The 13,598-nt window shown below is 53.1% G+C and overlaps 1 protein-coding gene across 8 annotated transcripts in view; it reads left to right on the top strand.

Moving 5' to 3' along the window:
- Window positions 1–624: 624 nt before the first annotated feature.
- Window positions 625–13,598, top strand: part of PAX8 (paired box 8) — a 34,579-nt gene continuing 21,605 nt past the window's right edge. For 3 of the 8 annotated variants that reach the window (XM_083514356.1, XM_083514353.1, XM_083514351.1), the window contains exons 1-2: window positions 678–746; window positions 1,028–1,129. In XM_083514356.1, the coding sequence (XP_083370482.1) occupies window positions 1,105–1,129 (25 nt within the window). In that variant the 5' untranslated portion in view covers window positions 678–746; window positions 1,028–1,104. Of the gene's footprint in view, window positions 920–1,024; window positions 1,130–13,598 lie in introns of all 8 variants that reach the window. The other 5 variants (XM_083514355.1, XM_083514349.1, XM_083514352.1 and 2 more) reach the window with 4 other exon arrangements.

Genomic DNA, 13,598 nt, shown 5'->3' with positions numbered 1-13,598 from the left:
GCAGGGGGTTGGACAAAATGACCCTTGCGACCCCTTCCAACTCTACAATTCTACAGTTCTAGGTATGTGTCTCTGCTCCTCGCCCTTCCACTGAAACAAACTCTTGCTCCAAGTGGGGATTTTTCACCAGACCTCCTGTAGGGTAGCTGCCCCACCTGAGCAAGTTTACAGGATGAGGCCCTCGGAACCAACAAATCCTCTGCAAAGGGCCGCAATGTCTGCTTTTCCTGAAAAGGGTCCACTACTGGTGCCTGGAAACCCAGGGTGAGTCAGTGCAAGTAATACTGAATCAGGTGGCTCCCTGTGTTATGCAAGGGCACAAGTAGGCGTCCCACCATAACAGGCACTCCCTGCTGCCCCAGCCTGGCCCAGCTGTCAGTGGGGGCCACAGCTGGGCCTAGCAGTCCAGGGCAGGTGATGTGGACCCAGGAAGGAGCTCTCCCCACCAGGCCAGGCCAGGCCTTGCTTTCCTTTCCTTCCCTCCTGCCTGGCTTCTTTCACAACAGCTCCTGAGCAGTTCTTTTTAACTCTTAAAAGCACTCAGCCATGACCCCCCTGCTTTCTCTCCCCCTCCAAAACCCCAGGCAGCCAATCCAGCGCCTCTTCGCTTGCCGAGGCAGAGCTGCGAGGGGGCTGTGTGGATAAAACCAGCTTGCCATGTCTCTTTTCCTGGGGACAAAACGGCCGGAGAAGCCGCCCAGGACCAGCAGCTCCTTTCTCCGGCTGGCCCCGGTGGAGGCGACCAGGTAAAGGGTCCTCCTGGGGCGCCAGAGGCAGGAGACCCGCGTTGGGGTGGGGTGGAGAGGTGCCAGGGCCACGCAGCTTCCCGGGGACCTTCGCAAATCCCAGGGTCCTCGAGAAATGGGTACGGGGGCCCTTCCAGGAACCCTCGGCCCTCCTCGCCTTGGGTGCTTCTGAGGTCTCCTCACTGAAACACGCGCGTCCAGCAGGTGCCCAGAAAAGTGCCCTTTGCTGGGTCGGCCCCCCACCTTTCCTCAGGCCGCTCTCGCTTTCTCTCCCCCAGCAGCAAGAGCAGGGCTTCGGATCCCTCCAGGAAAAGGACCCGGCGGCCTCTCGCCCGCCCCCCGACGAGCCGGCCAAGCCATGCCCCATAACTCCATCCGCTCAGGTAAGCTTTCCCGTGGCGGTGGGGACAGAGGGAGCAGGGTGGGAGGGAGTGGGGGACTCACTCGCCGACTCCCAACCTGTACGGCGGGTGAGAGAAGAGCATCCCCCCGGCTGCGTGCCTTCCACTCCCAGCTAGCGCCCCAACTGCCGCTGCCCCCCTCCAGCTGGGCTGCAGGTCTCTTCCAGCCCCCTCGCCCCACGCGCGTCCGGGAAGGAGGTCCGGGAGGCCGACGCCGCGTTCGGGAAGGCAGGGCATTCCCGGCCCGCCTGCGCGGAAGTTGCGCGCGCCCAAGGCCAGCCTGGGAGCCCTCCTGCCGCGGCCAGCCAGGCTTGCGGGGAGGGTCCACACAAGGGGGGACGGCTGAGCCCCATGGCGAGCAGCCCGAGCGAGTCGCTGGGCTCTCAGCCGCCTCGCCAAGCGGGGCGCAAGAATCCGCCTCTGCGCTTGCGGAGGGAGGCAAAGGCGTCCTCTGTGGCCGGAGAGGGGGAGTGGCTCCTGACCGGCTCGCCCCAGCCAGGGGCACCGGAGAAAGCCTCCTCCAGCCCCTGCCCCACAAAACGCACAAGCTTGGAGTGAAGGGCTCGCCTGCCGTTCAAACTCCCCTGGGGCTCCCACGTAGCAACCTCCAGATCCCCTGATTTTGGGGGGTGAAGCTGTTGCGCAAAGCAGCCGCTTCTTCACTCCGTGTGGGGCTGAGTCCCGGGGCGAAGAGGGAGCTGGGCTGCTACACGAAGCGCACCTCCTTCTTCTCACCCTAGCAAAGTTTCGACGTGCGGGAGACGTGGATCGGGATCAGCGGGGTCTGGCGCGCCCCGCGCACACCTCTGAGCGCGCGGGGGGAGTCACAGCCCGCCCACCTGGCCAGCGCGGGGGCCCTTTCCCAAGTTGTCCAGACATTTGCGGGGTTGGAGGCAGAAAGGCCACCGCGAGGCCTTTGCCGGCTGAAAGTCAGGTCTGTGGCTCCCTGGCCAACCAAGTGGGGTCAACGCAGTATTTCCGTTTCACCCAGCCGATATTCAACTGGGCTCCTAGTTGGTGCCCATGGGCGGGGGCAGGGGGGGTAGCTGCCCCCCTAAATCAAGTAAATCAATAAATGTACTTTACTAACTGAGGTTCTGCGCCCCAACATAAATCCTGGCTACGCCCATGCAGGTGACCGAGATCTCCACTGGTCATCAATTTCCGTATTGTTTGCATTTTCTTCTTCTCGGAGAGCAACCGTGAGATTTCTCAGGAGGCAGAGCGCAGGAGAATTGCCAGCGGCGGGTTGGAAAGAAAAGGGAAAATTCAGTTTCCGTTAGCGTGAAATTTGGATGTGGGGTATTGCTGCTTCTGCTGCACGGTTCGCCAATATTATTATTATTATTATTATTATTATTATTATTAGTAGTAGTAGTAGTAGTAGTAGTAGTAGTAGTAGTAGTAGTAGTTGTTCCCCACCAGTTGTGCAACCATTTAGGCTTTTAGATGTCAAAATTTCCTTTCTTTCCCGGCGCTGCAAAAACTCTCGGGGTTGCCACAATATGGCAACTCACTGTAGCATTGGGTCGCCCAGCTAATTCAGTGTCCGTTGCCCGCTGAGCAACAGACTTTTTCCCCCTAAAGAAGTTCATATTCGAGTGAATGCTGGGCCAAACATTACGTTTCAGAAAAAGCAGGTTCAAAGGAGTCCAGCCGCTGCCACGTGTCGGCCTCTTCGGATTGAGGCGCGTCTGATCCCCCTGGGTCAAGTCTCCAGCCCTTCCAGACTAGATCGCGGGGCGCTCCGAATCCCATCCACTCGGCTGCTTCGGGACACGTGCTCCGGTTCGCGCGTTCGCCGGTGCCTCTTTCGAATCCGAAGCAAGTCCCGCTTCGCCCCGGGAGGCTTCTGGGCGGGCCGAGGCCCCCTCCCTCCCGTGGGGAGAAGCAGCGAGACCTGCGGCGGCTGGCAGCGACAATCCCCCGGTGCTCCGGGGCCTCCAGTGCCACCGCACCGGCTGCGAAGGGACCGGAGGGACGCTCCGTCAGGCCCGCCACGTCGGTTTTGCAGTCCCAGGCCTGCCTTCTCGTCGACCATCGCTCCGTCCCGCCCCACCTTCCCTTCTCTTTCCAGGGCTCCCTTTTTTCCTTTCCCCCAAACAAGGTGTCCGCTTCCATCTCCACAATTCCGTCTCACAATTTCAGCGGCCGTTTTCTTGGAGACGTAAAAGCATAAGAAGTCCCTGCATTCTGGATCCGGCCAGAGGCCGTCGAGTCCAGCATCGTGTTCTTGCAGAGGCCGAGCAGGTGGAGAAACCGGACGGCAGGATTCGACCACAAGCTCCCTCTCCCTTGCTGCGGTTTCTAGCAGCGGGCATTCGGAATAATTGCTGCCTCCAACTGACCCAAACGATGTCGTCCCACTCGGAATATTTCTGCAAGAAGGAAACGCACAGGCGGGGCCCTTTTTGCAGACCTAGTTTGGCCACAGCGGAAGTAGAATCAATCGATCAATTAAATATATAACAAGATCATCTGAATGGTCCCGGCTGCCCACGTCGAAGTCGGGGCGCCTCTGAAGACTGTCGGTATATTGCAGCAGTTCTTATGCCGCATTCCTTCGCCATATAGTCCCAAGCGCTCCTTCTGCCCCAGGCGCAAACGGGGCATTTGTACAAGATTCTCGCTTGGGCATCCGGACAACCCTAACATCCCTTCAAGACCCCGGCAACCCCCTTGCAGAGGAGACGGATCCGTCCCCGGGTCTCGGTTCTTTGGCTCGGCTCGGCCGCTCCCATGTCCAAGGGGCAGGAACGCGCTGGTGGGTCTGGGAGCGAGGCGCAACCCTTTTCTTTTGGATTGGTCTCGTCCTGTTTCTCTCGCGGGCCCGCAAGCAGCTTGAATGAAAAGGTGCCCGGTGTGTTTCCATCTTCCTCTGAGGCCACCTCTGCACCCAAAATGGTTCAATGACAAAATAGGTAAAAGAGCCGACATGAAATGGGGAGGCTGCGTCGCCCCTCTTGCCTCGACAGCGACCACCTTCGGGCTCCTGTCTGCCGCCCTTCGGGTTCTGACAAGATTCGGCTTTTCCAGAACCTTTGGTGACATAGGTGCCAACTTCCTGGGGCCCTGGGTGCTCGAGCCCCAACAAAATTCCCCATGAAGGGACCGGGCACCCACAGTTTCTGGTGCCAGGGCACCCACGGGCCCAGGCACCGACGGTCGCGGGGCCAAGGTTGGCGCTCCTGTCTGGTGATGACCGGCGCGCTGGAGCGAATTTGCTTTTCTGACTTTTAAGACGGAGTCGAACACGTCTTGATTCCATCCCATGTGGGAATAAGGAGGGAGCAAATGCCCTCGGAAGTTCGTGACGCCAGGTCCTCTTTCTTTCTTTCTTTCTTTCTTTCTTTCTTTCTTTCTTTCTTTCTTTCTTTCTTTCTTTCTTTCAAAAACTGGCGAAGAGGGGATGTGAGCGAAACTTGTCAAAGAGCAACAGGCGCGGCTACCGTGCTCGTAGAGACATCACCTTGCCGACAAAGGTCCGTATAGTTAAAGCTATGGTTTTCCCAGTAGTGATGTATGGAAGTGAGAGCTGGACCATCAAGAAGGCTGATCTCCGAAGAATTGATGCTTTTGAATTCTGGTGCTGGAGGAGACTCTTGAGAGTCCCATGGACTGCAAGAAGATCAAACCTCTCCATTCTGAAGGAAATCAGCCCTGAGTGCTCACTGGAAGGACAGATCCTGAAGCTGAGGCTCCAAGACTTTGGCCACCTCATGAGAAGAGAAGACTCCCTGGAAAAGACCCTGATGTTGGGAAAGATGGAGGGCACAAGGAGAAGGGGACGACAGAGGATGAGATGGTTGGATAGTGTTCTCGAAGCGACCAGCATGAGTTTGACCAAACTGCGGGAGGCAGTGGAAGACAGGAGTGCCTCGCCTGCTCTGGTCCAGGGGGTCACGAAGAGCCGGACACGACTAAACGACTAAACAACAACAGCAACTGTGCTCGATGGAACAGAGAACGGAACCGGAGCTCCACCGGGAGATACAGCGGAGGGCGCGTAAGACCTGGCAGCTCCTGGGAGGCGGGTACGGTACACACATGCAGAGGGCAACGGGGCCGGGATGTTGGCTTTGGCTGTGCAGGCAAGTGAGGCCGCCCTTGCTTTCCCTGCGATGCCCAGTCTTCTCCAGGCGGACACCCCGGTTTTGCGGCTCCAGCTGTTTGCCCCCCGACTGCTGCTCCATGGAAATGACTTGCTTGCAGCCAGCATGGCGGGGAACGGAGAGGAGGACAGGTGCCATAAGAACCAACTCCTAGGGGCCGAGGTCCCTTCTCCCTCCCAATAAAATATTTGAGGTGGTCGCCGCCCCGAACACCAAGTTGATGGGTACTGCTATTCAAATGGTGTGCATGTGCTACGTCTTGTGATCAGTTATGTTGGCTGGTGTCTGGGGCAGCCGGGCCGAGGAAATCTGATCTGGAAGTCCGTCACGAGGAGCAAAAACCAAGTGAGAAGCGATCGGGCTTGATCGAACTTCTTTTCCTCTCTGCTGTTTCCGGATCAGATTCCTGCCTGGCGCTGCGAGGTGCTGAGCGCTTGCAGACGAGCATTCGAATGTCCTTCATGCAGTTTTGCGTCTAGATGGAAGCCGGTTGCAAGAGTCCGGCGGCTGGAGGATTTTGCTGCGCATTTCCCGTTAGGGAGCCATTTCATGCCCTCATCCTTCTCAATTGGCTCGCTGACTTAAGAAACCTCATTCCAGGAAGAAATTAATTAACACTGCAATTAGCTATTTGATTAGTAGGAAACGGCAGCCCTCCCTTCCAAGTGCAGGTGTGCAAGGGCCAGTGGCGTAGCGTGGGGGTGCAGGGGGGGCCGGCCGCACCAGGCGCAACATCTGGGGGTTAGGGTTAGGGGGCGCAAATCCACGGGTTAGGGGGCGCAAATCCACGGGTTAGGGGGCGCAAATCCACGGGTTAGGGGGCGCAAATCCACGGGTTAGGGGGCGCAAATCCACGGGTCAGGGGGCGCAAATCCACGGGTTAGGGGGCGCAAATCACTTGCCTTGCCCCAGGTGCTGACAACCCACGCTACGCCACTGGCAGGGGCTGGCTGAAAACCTGTAAGTTGCTGGCCCTCCCCATCCCTCGCTAGCCCAGGGATACCGCGGGCGCTGCTTTGAAAGTTAACTTTTTACAGTTCTGCTGGGCTAGGCTAGTGCAACGAGCAATCAGGGGAAATCACGTGCCCCGTGGGGGGCTAACGTGGTGAAGAGAAACATTCCCCAAAAAAATTTTTTTGGGGGGGAGGGAACAACAAAGCCGACACAATTCTGTGGCGTTCATCCCGTAGATGCGCAGACACCGCCAAGTGCAAGACCCGTCCTCAAGTCCCTTACCTTTCCCGCCCCGACCTGGCCACAGTGATTCATGCGACGGTCACCTCCAGGCTTGACTACTGTAATTCGCTCCACGCGGGGCTGCCCTTGAAGCTGTCCCAGAAACTCCAACGGGTGCAGAATGCTGCAGCGAGGCTCCTCACGGAGTCTCTGCCAAGGGAGCATATTCACCCAGTGCTTTTCCAGCTGCACTGGCTCCCGGTGGAGTACAGGGTCAGGTTTAAGGTGCTGGTTTTGACCTTTAAAGCCCTTCACGGCCTAGGACCCTCGTACCTACGGGATCGCCTCTCCTGGTATGCCCCACGGAGGACCTTAAGGTCCATAAATAGCAACACCCTAGAGGTCCCAGGCCCTGAGGAAGTCAAATTAGCCTCAACCAGAGCCAGGGCCTTTTTAACACTGGCTCTGGCCTGGTGGAACGCTCTGCCTCATGAGACCAGGGCCCTGCAGGATCTGATTTCTTTCTGCAGGGCCTGTAAGACATAGTTGTTCTGCCTGGCCTTTGGCTTTTTCTTTTTCCTTTTTCCTTTCTCCTGTGATGAGGCTGCATTTTAATAGTTTAATGTTTCAGTATTTTAATTGATGTATTTTAATCTTGTTTTTAAGTTGTATTCATTCAACTTGTTTTTATTATTGCTTGTTAGCCGCCCTGAGCCCGGCCTTGGCTGGGGAGGGCGGGGTATAAATAAAAATTATTATTATTATTATTATTATTATTATTGCTGCTATTTTCAAGAGCATCCACAAATATAATTCTTCAGGCGGGGGTGGGAAGTGAGATTCTCCTATTTGTACCCAAAGCGCCACAGTCTTTGTGCTTTTTGCAGCCCCATCCATGGTGCTGAAGCTTATGCGATCCTCACGGTCCTTTCCAACACTGCAATTCTCTGATTCTATGAACTGAGAAAGTAGGTGAAACAACCCTCAGTTGTTGCTGAACCGCAGCTCCCACTGTCCTTCCTGGCTATGCTGACTGCCTGAGCAGACGGGAATTGGGGCCATGGCAACATGTGGAGTGATTCTGCGTTATCTGTTCCCCTTTGCCCTGTTGGGTCAGCTTCCACCGAGACCAACTTATAACACGGAATAAGTGCACCACTAATGCACTATTCTTGCGTCAAAAACATGTTGCAGAAAAGATCTACTACAGTAAAATATCAGCCTCTGGAAGGGCCCTCAGTTTCCATCTCCTGTTGTCTTCTTCTTTGGTGATCATTTGTAGATGAGTAAGGGACGCGGGTGGCGCTGTGGGTTAAACCACAGAGCCTAGGACTTGCTGATCAGAAGGTTGGTGGTTCAAATCCCCACGACAGGGTGGGCTCCCGTTGCTCGGTCCCTGCTCCTGCCAACCTAGCAGTTCAAAAGCACGTCAAAGTGCAAGTAAATAAATAGGTACCGCTCCGGTGGGAAGGTAAGCGGCGTTTCTGTGCGCTGCTCTGGTTCGCCAGAAGCGGCTTAGTCATGCTGGCCACATGACCCGGAAGCTGTACGCCGGCTCCCTTGGCCAATAAAGTGAGATGAGCGCCGCAACCCCAGAGTCATCCGTGACTGGACCTAATGGTCAGGGGCCCTTTTACCTTTACCTTAAGATTGTCTTCCATAAACACAGTTTTAACAGTGACTGTGGAGGCCAGTTCTGGATCCACACACTCACAGTGGGGACATAGGTTTCCCGGCGGCAGTTGGTCACGGTGAGGGTTTGCCAAGCTTGCCCTCCTCTTAGCATGTTTCTCCCTTGCGTCCTGAGTTCGAGCGTCTTCAAAGCCCGGGAAGTGTTTGCCCAGTTTAGAGAAGGAGGCGTGATGCTCTGACAGAATCCTGGACTCCTGCTGCCTCCTTTTCAAAGCCAGACAGTGAAGACCTCTTCACCTGGGCAGCAGCACCTCAGTAGGTGGGTGGGCAAAGGAGTGTCATTCAGCTAACCCGCCCTCTCTGCCCAGCCTTGGCACCAGGCCACACCCCTCCCCCATGTGCTGGCTCCTCCCTCTGCTTGTTTGTGAGTACTGACACTTTAAAAAATGCACTCCTTGTGTGAGAACGCAAATACCAATTCCAGCTGCGTTAGCTTATCTCTATAAGCTATTCGGATAAGGTTGCACAGGCTTCTATAGCAATTATGGTATCCAAGGATGCTTTAGGCAGACTTGGATTATCTTCTCCCTGGTTTATGTTTCCCTCTTAACAAATAAATCACTCTCAGACTGTTTAAGTAAATAAATTGTTAGATTTACTCACATCCAAAGTCTTGGCAGGATTCAACACGTACAATGATGAAAATCAGTGATGCAAATCAGACAGGCAATCATCCTTAAAAGTTATAGTCCCAAATGGAGTGTGCTCTCTGAACGAGAGTTTACAGACATCCTATCCCATTGCGGGTAAGAAAAAGTGTGTGCGGTGACAGGAAGGAGTAAAGATTTCGTTTCTATTGTTCCCCTTCCTGCCACACAAGTTTAGAGGATATGACATCATAGAGTCCCCTGTCTGTGACTATCCAACAGCCATGCATTTCTGATTTTGGCTGCACATCCCTCTGACAAAAAAACAAGTACAGTACTGTGAATAATTATTTAAGGCATTGTATAATAATAATAATTTATTATTTACACTCCGCCCATCTGGTTGGGTTTCCCCAGCTACTCTGGGTGGCTCCCAACAGAGTATTATTAATAATAAAAAAGTTATTAAACATCAAACATTAGAAACTTCCCTAAACAGGGCTGCCTTCAGATGTCTTCTAAAAGTCAGATCGTTGTTTATTTCCTTGGCATCTGGTGGGAGGGCGTTCCACAGGGCGGGCGCCACTACACTATATATTTAGCCTAGAGAAGGGAAGAGAAGACTGAGGAGGGTTCAGAAACCTTAGACCAGGGGTCGGCAGAGGGCTGGTCCACTGTCCCTCAGACCTTGTGGGGGGCCGGACTATTTTTTTTTTGGGGGGGGGAATGATGAGCGGCTTGCAAAAGGGCTCTGGAGAGGGGCTGCTTTAAATGGCGGCCACTTGAGAGGGGCGCTAAGCCAACTGCGGCTCCTGTGTCTTGCGAGTGGCAGGGGCTGGCAGAGGGACAATGAGTGGCACGCGAAAGGGCTCTGGAGAGGGGCTGGCACCAACAAAGCCCAGCCCCCTTCCTCCTCTAGGCAGGGCAGGGAGAAGCCAGGAGGAGGGAGGGAGGGAGGAGGCGCCGTGGTGTGTGTGTGCAGGGATGGCACAGCCCGAACGATCAGAATCAGATCCACGCTGATCCATGCAGCAATTCCCAGACCATCCGCGGGCCGGATCCAGAAGGCAACTGGGCCAGATCTGCCCCCCCCGACCTTAGTTTGCCGACCCATGCCTTAGACCTAGGGGTCAAATGTGCCTCTCCAGACCTCTTTGTTGTTGGAGAACAGTAGATATATTTCAGTGATGTGCAGAGAGAAAGCCAGGTAAGGCTGCTGATTGTAAGGGTAAAGGAAAGTTTTGGTTTGGTACTCACAGCAAACAAAGCTATCCTAAGGCTTGGCTGGAGGAAAGTGGCAGAGCACTTTCGCTTGTCTGGATGGAGAAGTTTGTGGGTGCAGAAAGCTCTGTTTTTGCATGACTGGCATGTAGCCTACTGCAGAAGTGACACCTGCTACCCTGCTCAGTTTTGCCTCTAAGTCCCACCCCATCACTGGTGTGGTTGCCCCTGCAGGAATATGACCCATGAGCTGAAAAAGGGTTAATCTTAAGGTGTTTGCTCCAGAGGGCAAGAGCAGAGATTACAGGAGTACAGGAGGTTAGATTTTGTTTGAACATTAGGAGAAATCTCTTGATAACAAGTATGGTTTGATCCTGACACCAATTAACTGAGAGGGGTAGTAATGGACTTTTTCTCCATGGAGAGGTTGGGCAGTCATTTATTAAGAACATAGGAAGACCTTTGCTGGATCAGGCCAGTCATCCTGCTCTCATTGTGGCCAAACATATGTCTGTAGGTGACCTACAACCAGGACTCTCCCTTTCTGCATCTTCCAGAAACGGGTATTCAGAGTTACTTCTGCCTCTGACTTGGAGGGCACTAGTAGCGATTGATAGCTCTCTCCTCCATGAATTTGTCTAATTCTCTTTTGAAGCCGTCCAAGTTGGTGGCCATCACTGGGGGATTTTCTGGGGGGAGGGAGGAATTCCATAGTTTAACTATGTGCTGTGTAAATGAGTACATTTTATAAACTTCAGTCATGTCACCGAACTTAGCGACCTTTTCTCTAAGCTAAAAAGTCTCAAATGATGCAACCTTTCACGTAGGGGAGTCGCTCCACCCCCTTCATTGTTTTGCTTGCCCTTTGCTGAGTGTTATTGGGGAGGCTCTGCCTCTGGATTCCTGGGATGTGGGTGGCGCTGTGGGTTAAACCACAGAGCCTAGGACTTGCCGATCAGAAGGTCGGTGGTTCAAATCCCTGCGACGGGGTGAGCTCCCGTTGCTCGGTCCCTGCTCCTGCCAACCTAGCAGTTTGAAAGCACCTCAAAGTGCAAGTAGATAAATAGGTACCGCTCCGGCAGGAAGGTAAACGGTGTTTCCGTGCGCTGCTCTGGTTCGCCAGAAGCGGCTTAGTCAGGCTGGCCACATGACTTGGAAGCTGTACGCTGGCTCCCTCGGCCAGTAAAGCAAGATGAGCGCCGCAACCCCAGAGTCGGCCACGACTGGACCTAATGGTCAGGGGTCCCTTTACCTTTACCTCTGAATTCATTTCCTTGAGCAAGGGGTTGTGCTGGATGCCCTCCCAAACCCCACGCACTTCCCTGGGTTCATGATTTAGGGTAACATTTCAGATAGATAAATAATTTCGCAAGCGGCATTGGCAAATCCTTTCCGTTTTCAAGAAGAGAATTGAGATCTATAGTCTGCCCTTTGGACTGCATTACTTCCACACCAAGGTCCAAATAGTGACAACAACAAGCGCCAGGAAGTATTTTCAAGAGATGTTCGCAGACATCTCTTTAGGTAGAAGGACAGAATTCTTGAGTCTTCAGTTCAACATATTATGAAGTGGGAGACATATTAATAAGCTGAAAACCCACCTTTCAAAAAAATGTAAAGCATTTGGAAACAGTTTCTCTCTCTCTATTTTCCTCTTTCTTTCTTTCTTTCTTTCTTTCTTTCTTTCTTTCTTTCTTTCTTTCTTTCTTTCTTTCTTTCTTCCCTTCTTCCCTTCTTTCCTCCATAATTGTTATTGCCCTCTGCATGATTGCTCTGGCCTCATATTCCATCTCCCCTCAGAGGCATTCACAATTCTGTCGTTATTCTTGTATTAGTGCTGAGCCCATTAAAGCTAATTTGTTCACCCTAATCTCTATTTATTTTTCCCTAGTTGATATTAGATTTGCCTCTCTATTGCGCTCTCCTGATTCTTTCCCTTTTGGTCTTTCTAATGGGTTTCTCTGTTAATGGTACCCAACCTTCCTTCCTTCTTGCTTCCCAACCCCTGCAAATCCTCCCATTAACTCCTCGCTGCCCTCCTTCTGCTCAGACCCCTGATAGGTGGCTTTTTGCAGTTTTGCCGCTCAGGCTCGAGAAATTACCTGTAGCTCTAAGCAAAGCCCAAAAGCACTCGGACAATTGTGCTTCGGTGAGAAAAAGACCCTCTTTGGCAGCATCTGTGTGCTACCCCTGCTGGGCTGGGTTCAGGACCCTCGGCAGGCAACACTTCTTTTGTGCAATGAGGCGGTTACTCCTTTTCTTCAGAGGATCCAGGCCTCCTTCCTCCTGGCAACACGTCTGTTGTGGAGATGTTGCATTTCCCCGGGACTTAAAATAGGCTGCGCCATAGAAACATGATTTGCCGTTGATAGGTACTGTAACAAGGAAACCTACTGGCTCATGTCAGTAATCACACAAGCTCCACTTGAGGATTACTAAAAAATAAAAATAAAACTACCATATGAGAAATATTAAAAGGGACGCAGGTGGCGCTGTGGGGTTAAACCACAGAGCCTTGGAATTGCCAATCAGAAGGTCGGTGGTTCGAATCCCCACGACGGGGTGAGTTCCCATTGTGCGGTCCTTGCTCCTGCCAACCTAGCAGTTTGAAAGCACCTCAAAGTGCAAGTAGATAAATAGGTACCACTCTGGTGGGAAGGTAACCGGCGTTTCCGTGCGCTGCTCTGGTACGCCAGAAGCGGCTTAGTCATGCTGGCCCCATGACCTGGAAGCTGTACGCCGGCTCCCTTGGCCAATAAAAGGACATGAGCGCTGCAACCCCAGAGTCGGCCATGACTGGACCTAATGGTCAGGGGTCCCTTTACCTAGTTAGAAAATAAATCATGGAAACTGGGGAGGGGAATGACCTGCAGGAAGAGCCGGCATGCTGAATGCAGCCACTCTGGCAAGGAGGGCATTTTGTATATCTAGTTTCAATCTTGTTGCTTGTCCACGTTCTCTTTTAGAATAGAGCAGTTGGGAGTGTGACTGGACAGAAATAAGTTCAGCTACCAGGAAGTGAGGGAGAGGGAAGCAGGAAGGGAGGGAGAGCTGGACTCTATTGCTTCCTGCTTACCATACGTCAGGATAATTCCTGACAAGTCCTGATTTTCAGGTGTAAAAATAGCATGGGGTGGGGGAAAAGTCTGCTGAATTAGCAAAATGTAAGGGAAAACCTGGATGTATGTCAACACGACGGAAAAAGCAGTGGAAACAGCTGCAAAAAAATCATTATTTTGGGAACAGGTTCCCCCAGAAAAGCTCAATAATTTTGGTAGTTTCCTAAAAAAAAGAAAGAACCAATTTTGAAATATGGCAACCCTATGTACGGAAGTGAGAGCTGGACCATAAAGAAGGCTGATCACCAAAGAATTGATGCTTTTGAATTCTGGTGCTAGAGGAGACTCTTGAGAGTCCCATGGACTGCAAGAAGATCAAACCTCTCCATTCTGAAGGAAATCAGCCCTGAGTGCTCACTGGAAGGACAAATCCTGAAGCTGAGGCTCCAATACTTTGGCCACCTCATGAGAAGAGAAGACTCCCTGGAAAAGACCCTGATGTTGGGAAAGATGGAGGGCACAAGGAGAAGGGGAAGACAGAGGATGAGTTGGTTGGACAGTGTTCTCGAAGCTACCAGCATGAGTTTGACCAAACTGCGGGAAG

Source organism: Podarcis liolepis (genome assembly GCF_965112155.1).
Source record: "Podarcis liolepis genome assembly, chromosome: 7".
Lineage (NCBI taxonomy): Eukaryota > Metazoa > Chordata > Lepidosauria > Squamata > Lacertidae > Podarcis > Podarcis liolepis.
Note: the sequence above shows the minus strand (reverse complement) of the source record. Positions and strands in the feature narration are given on the sequence as shown.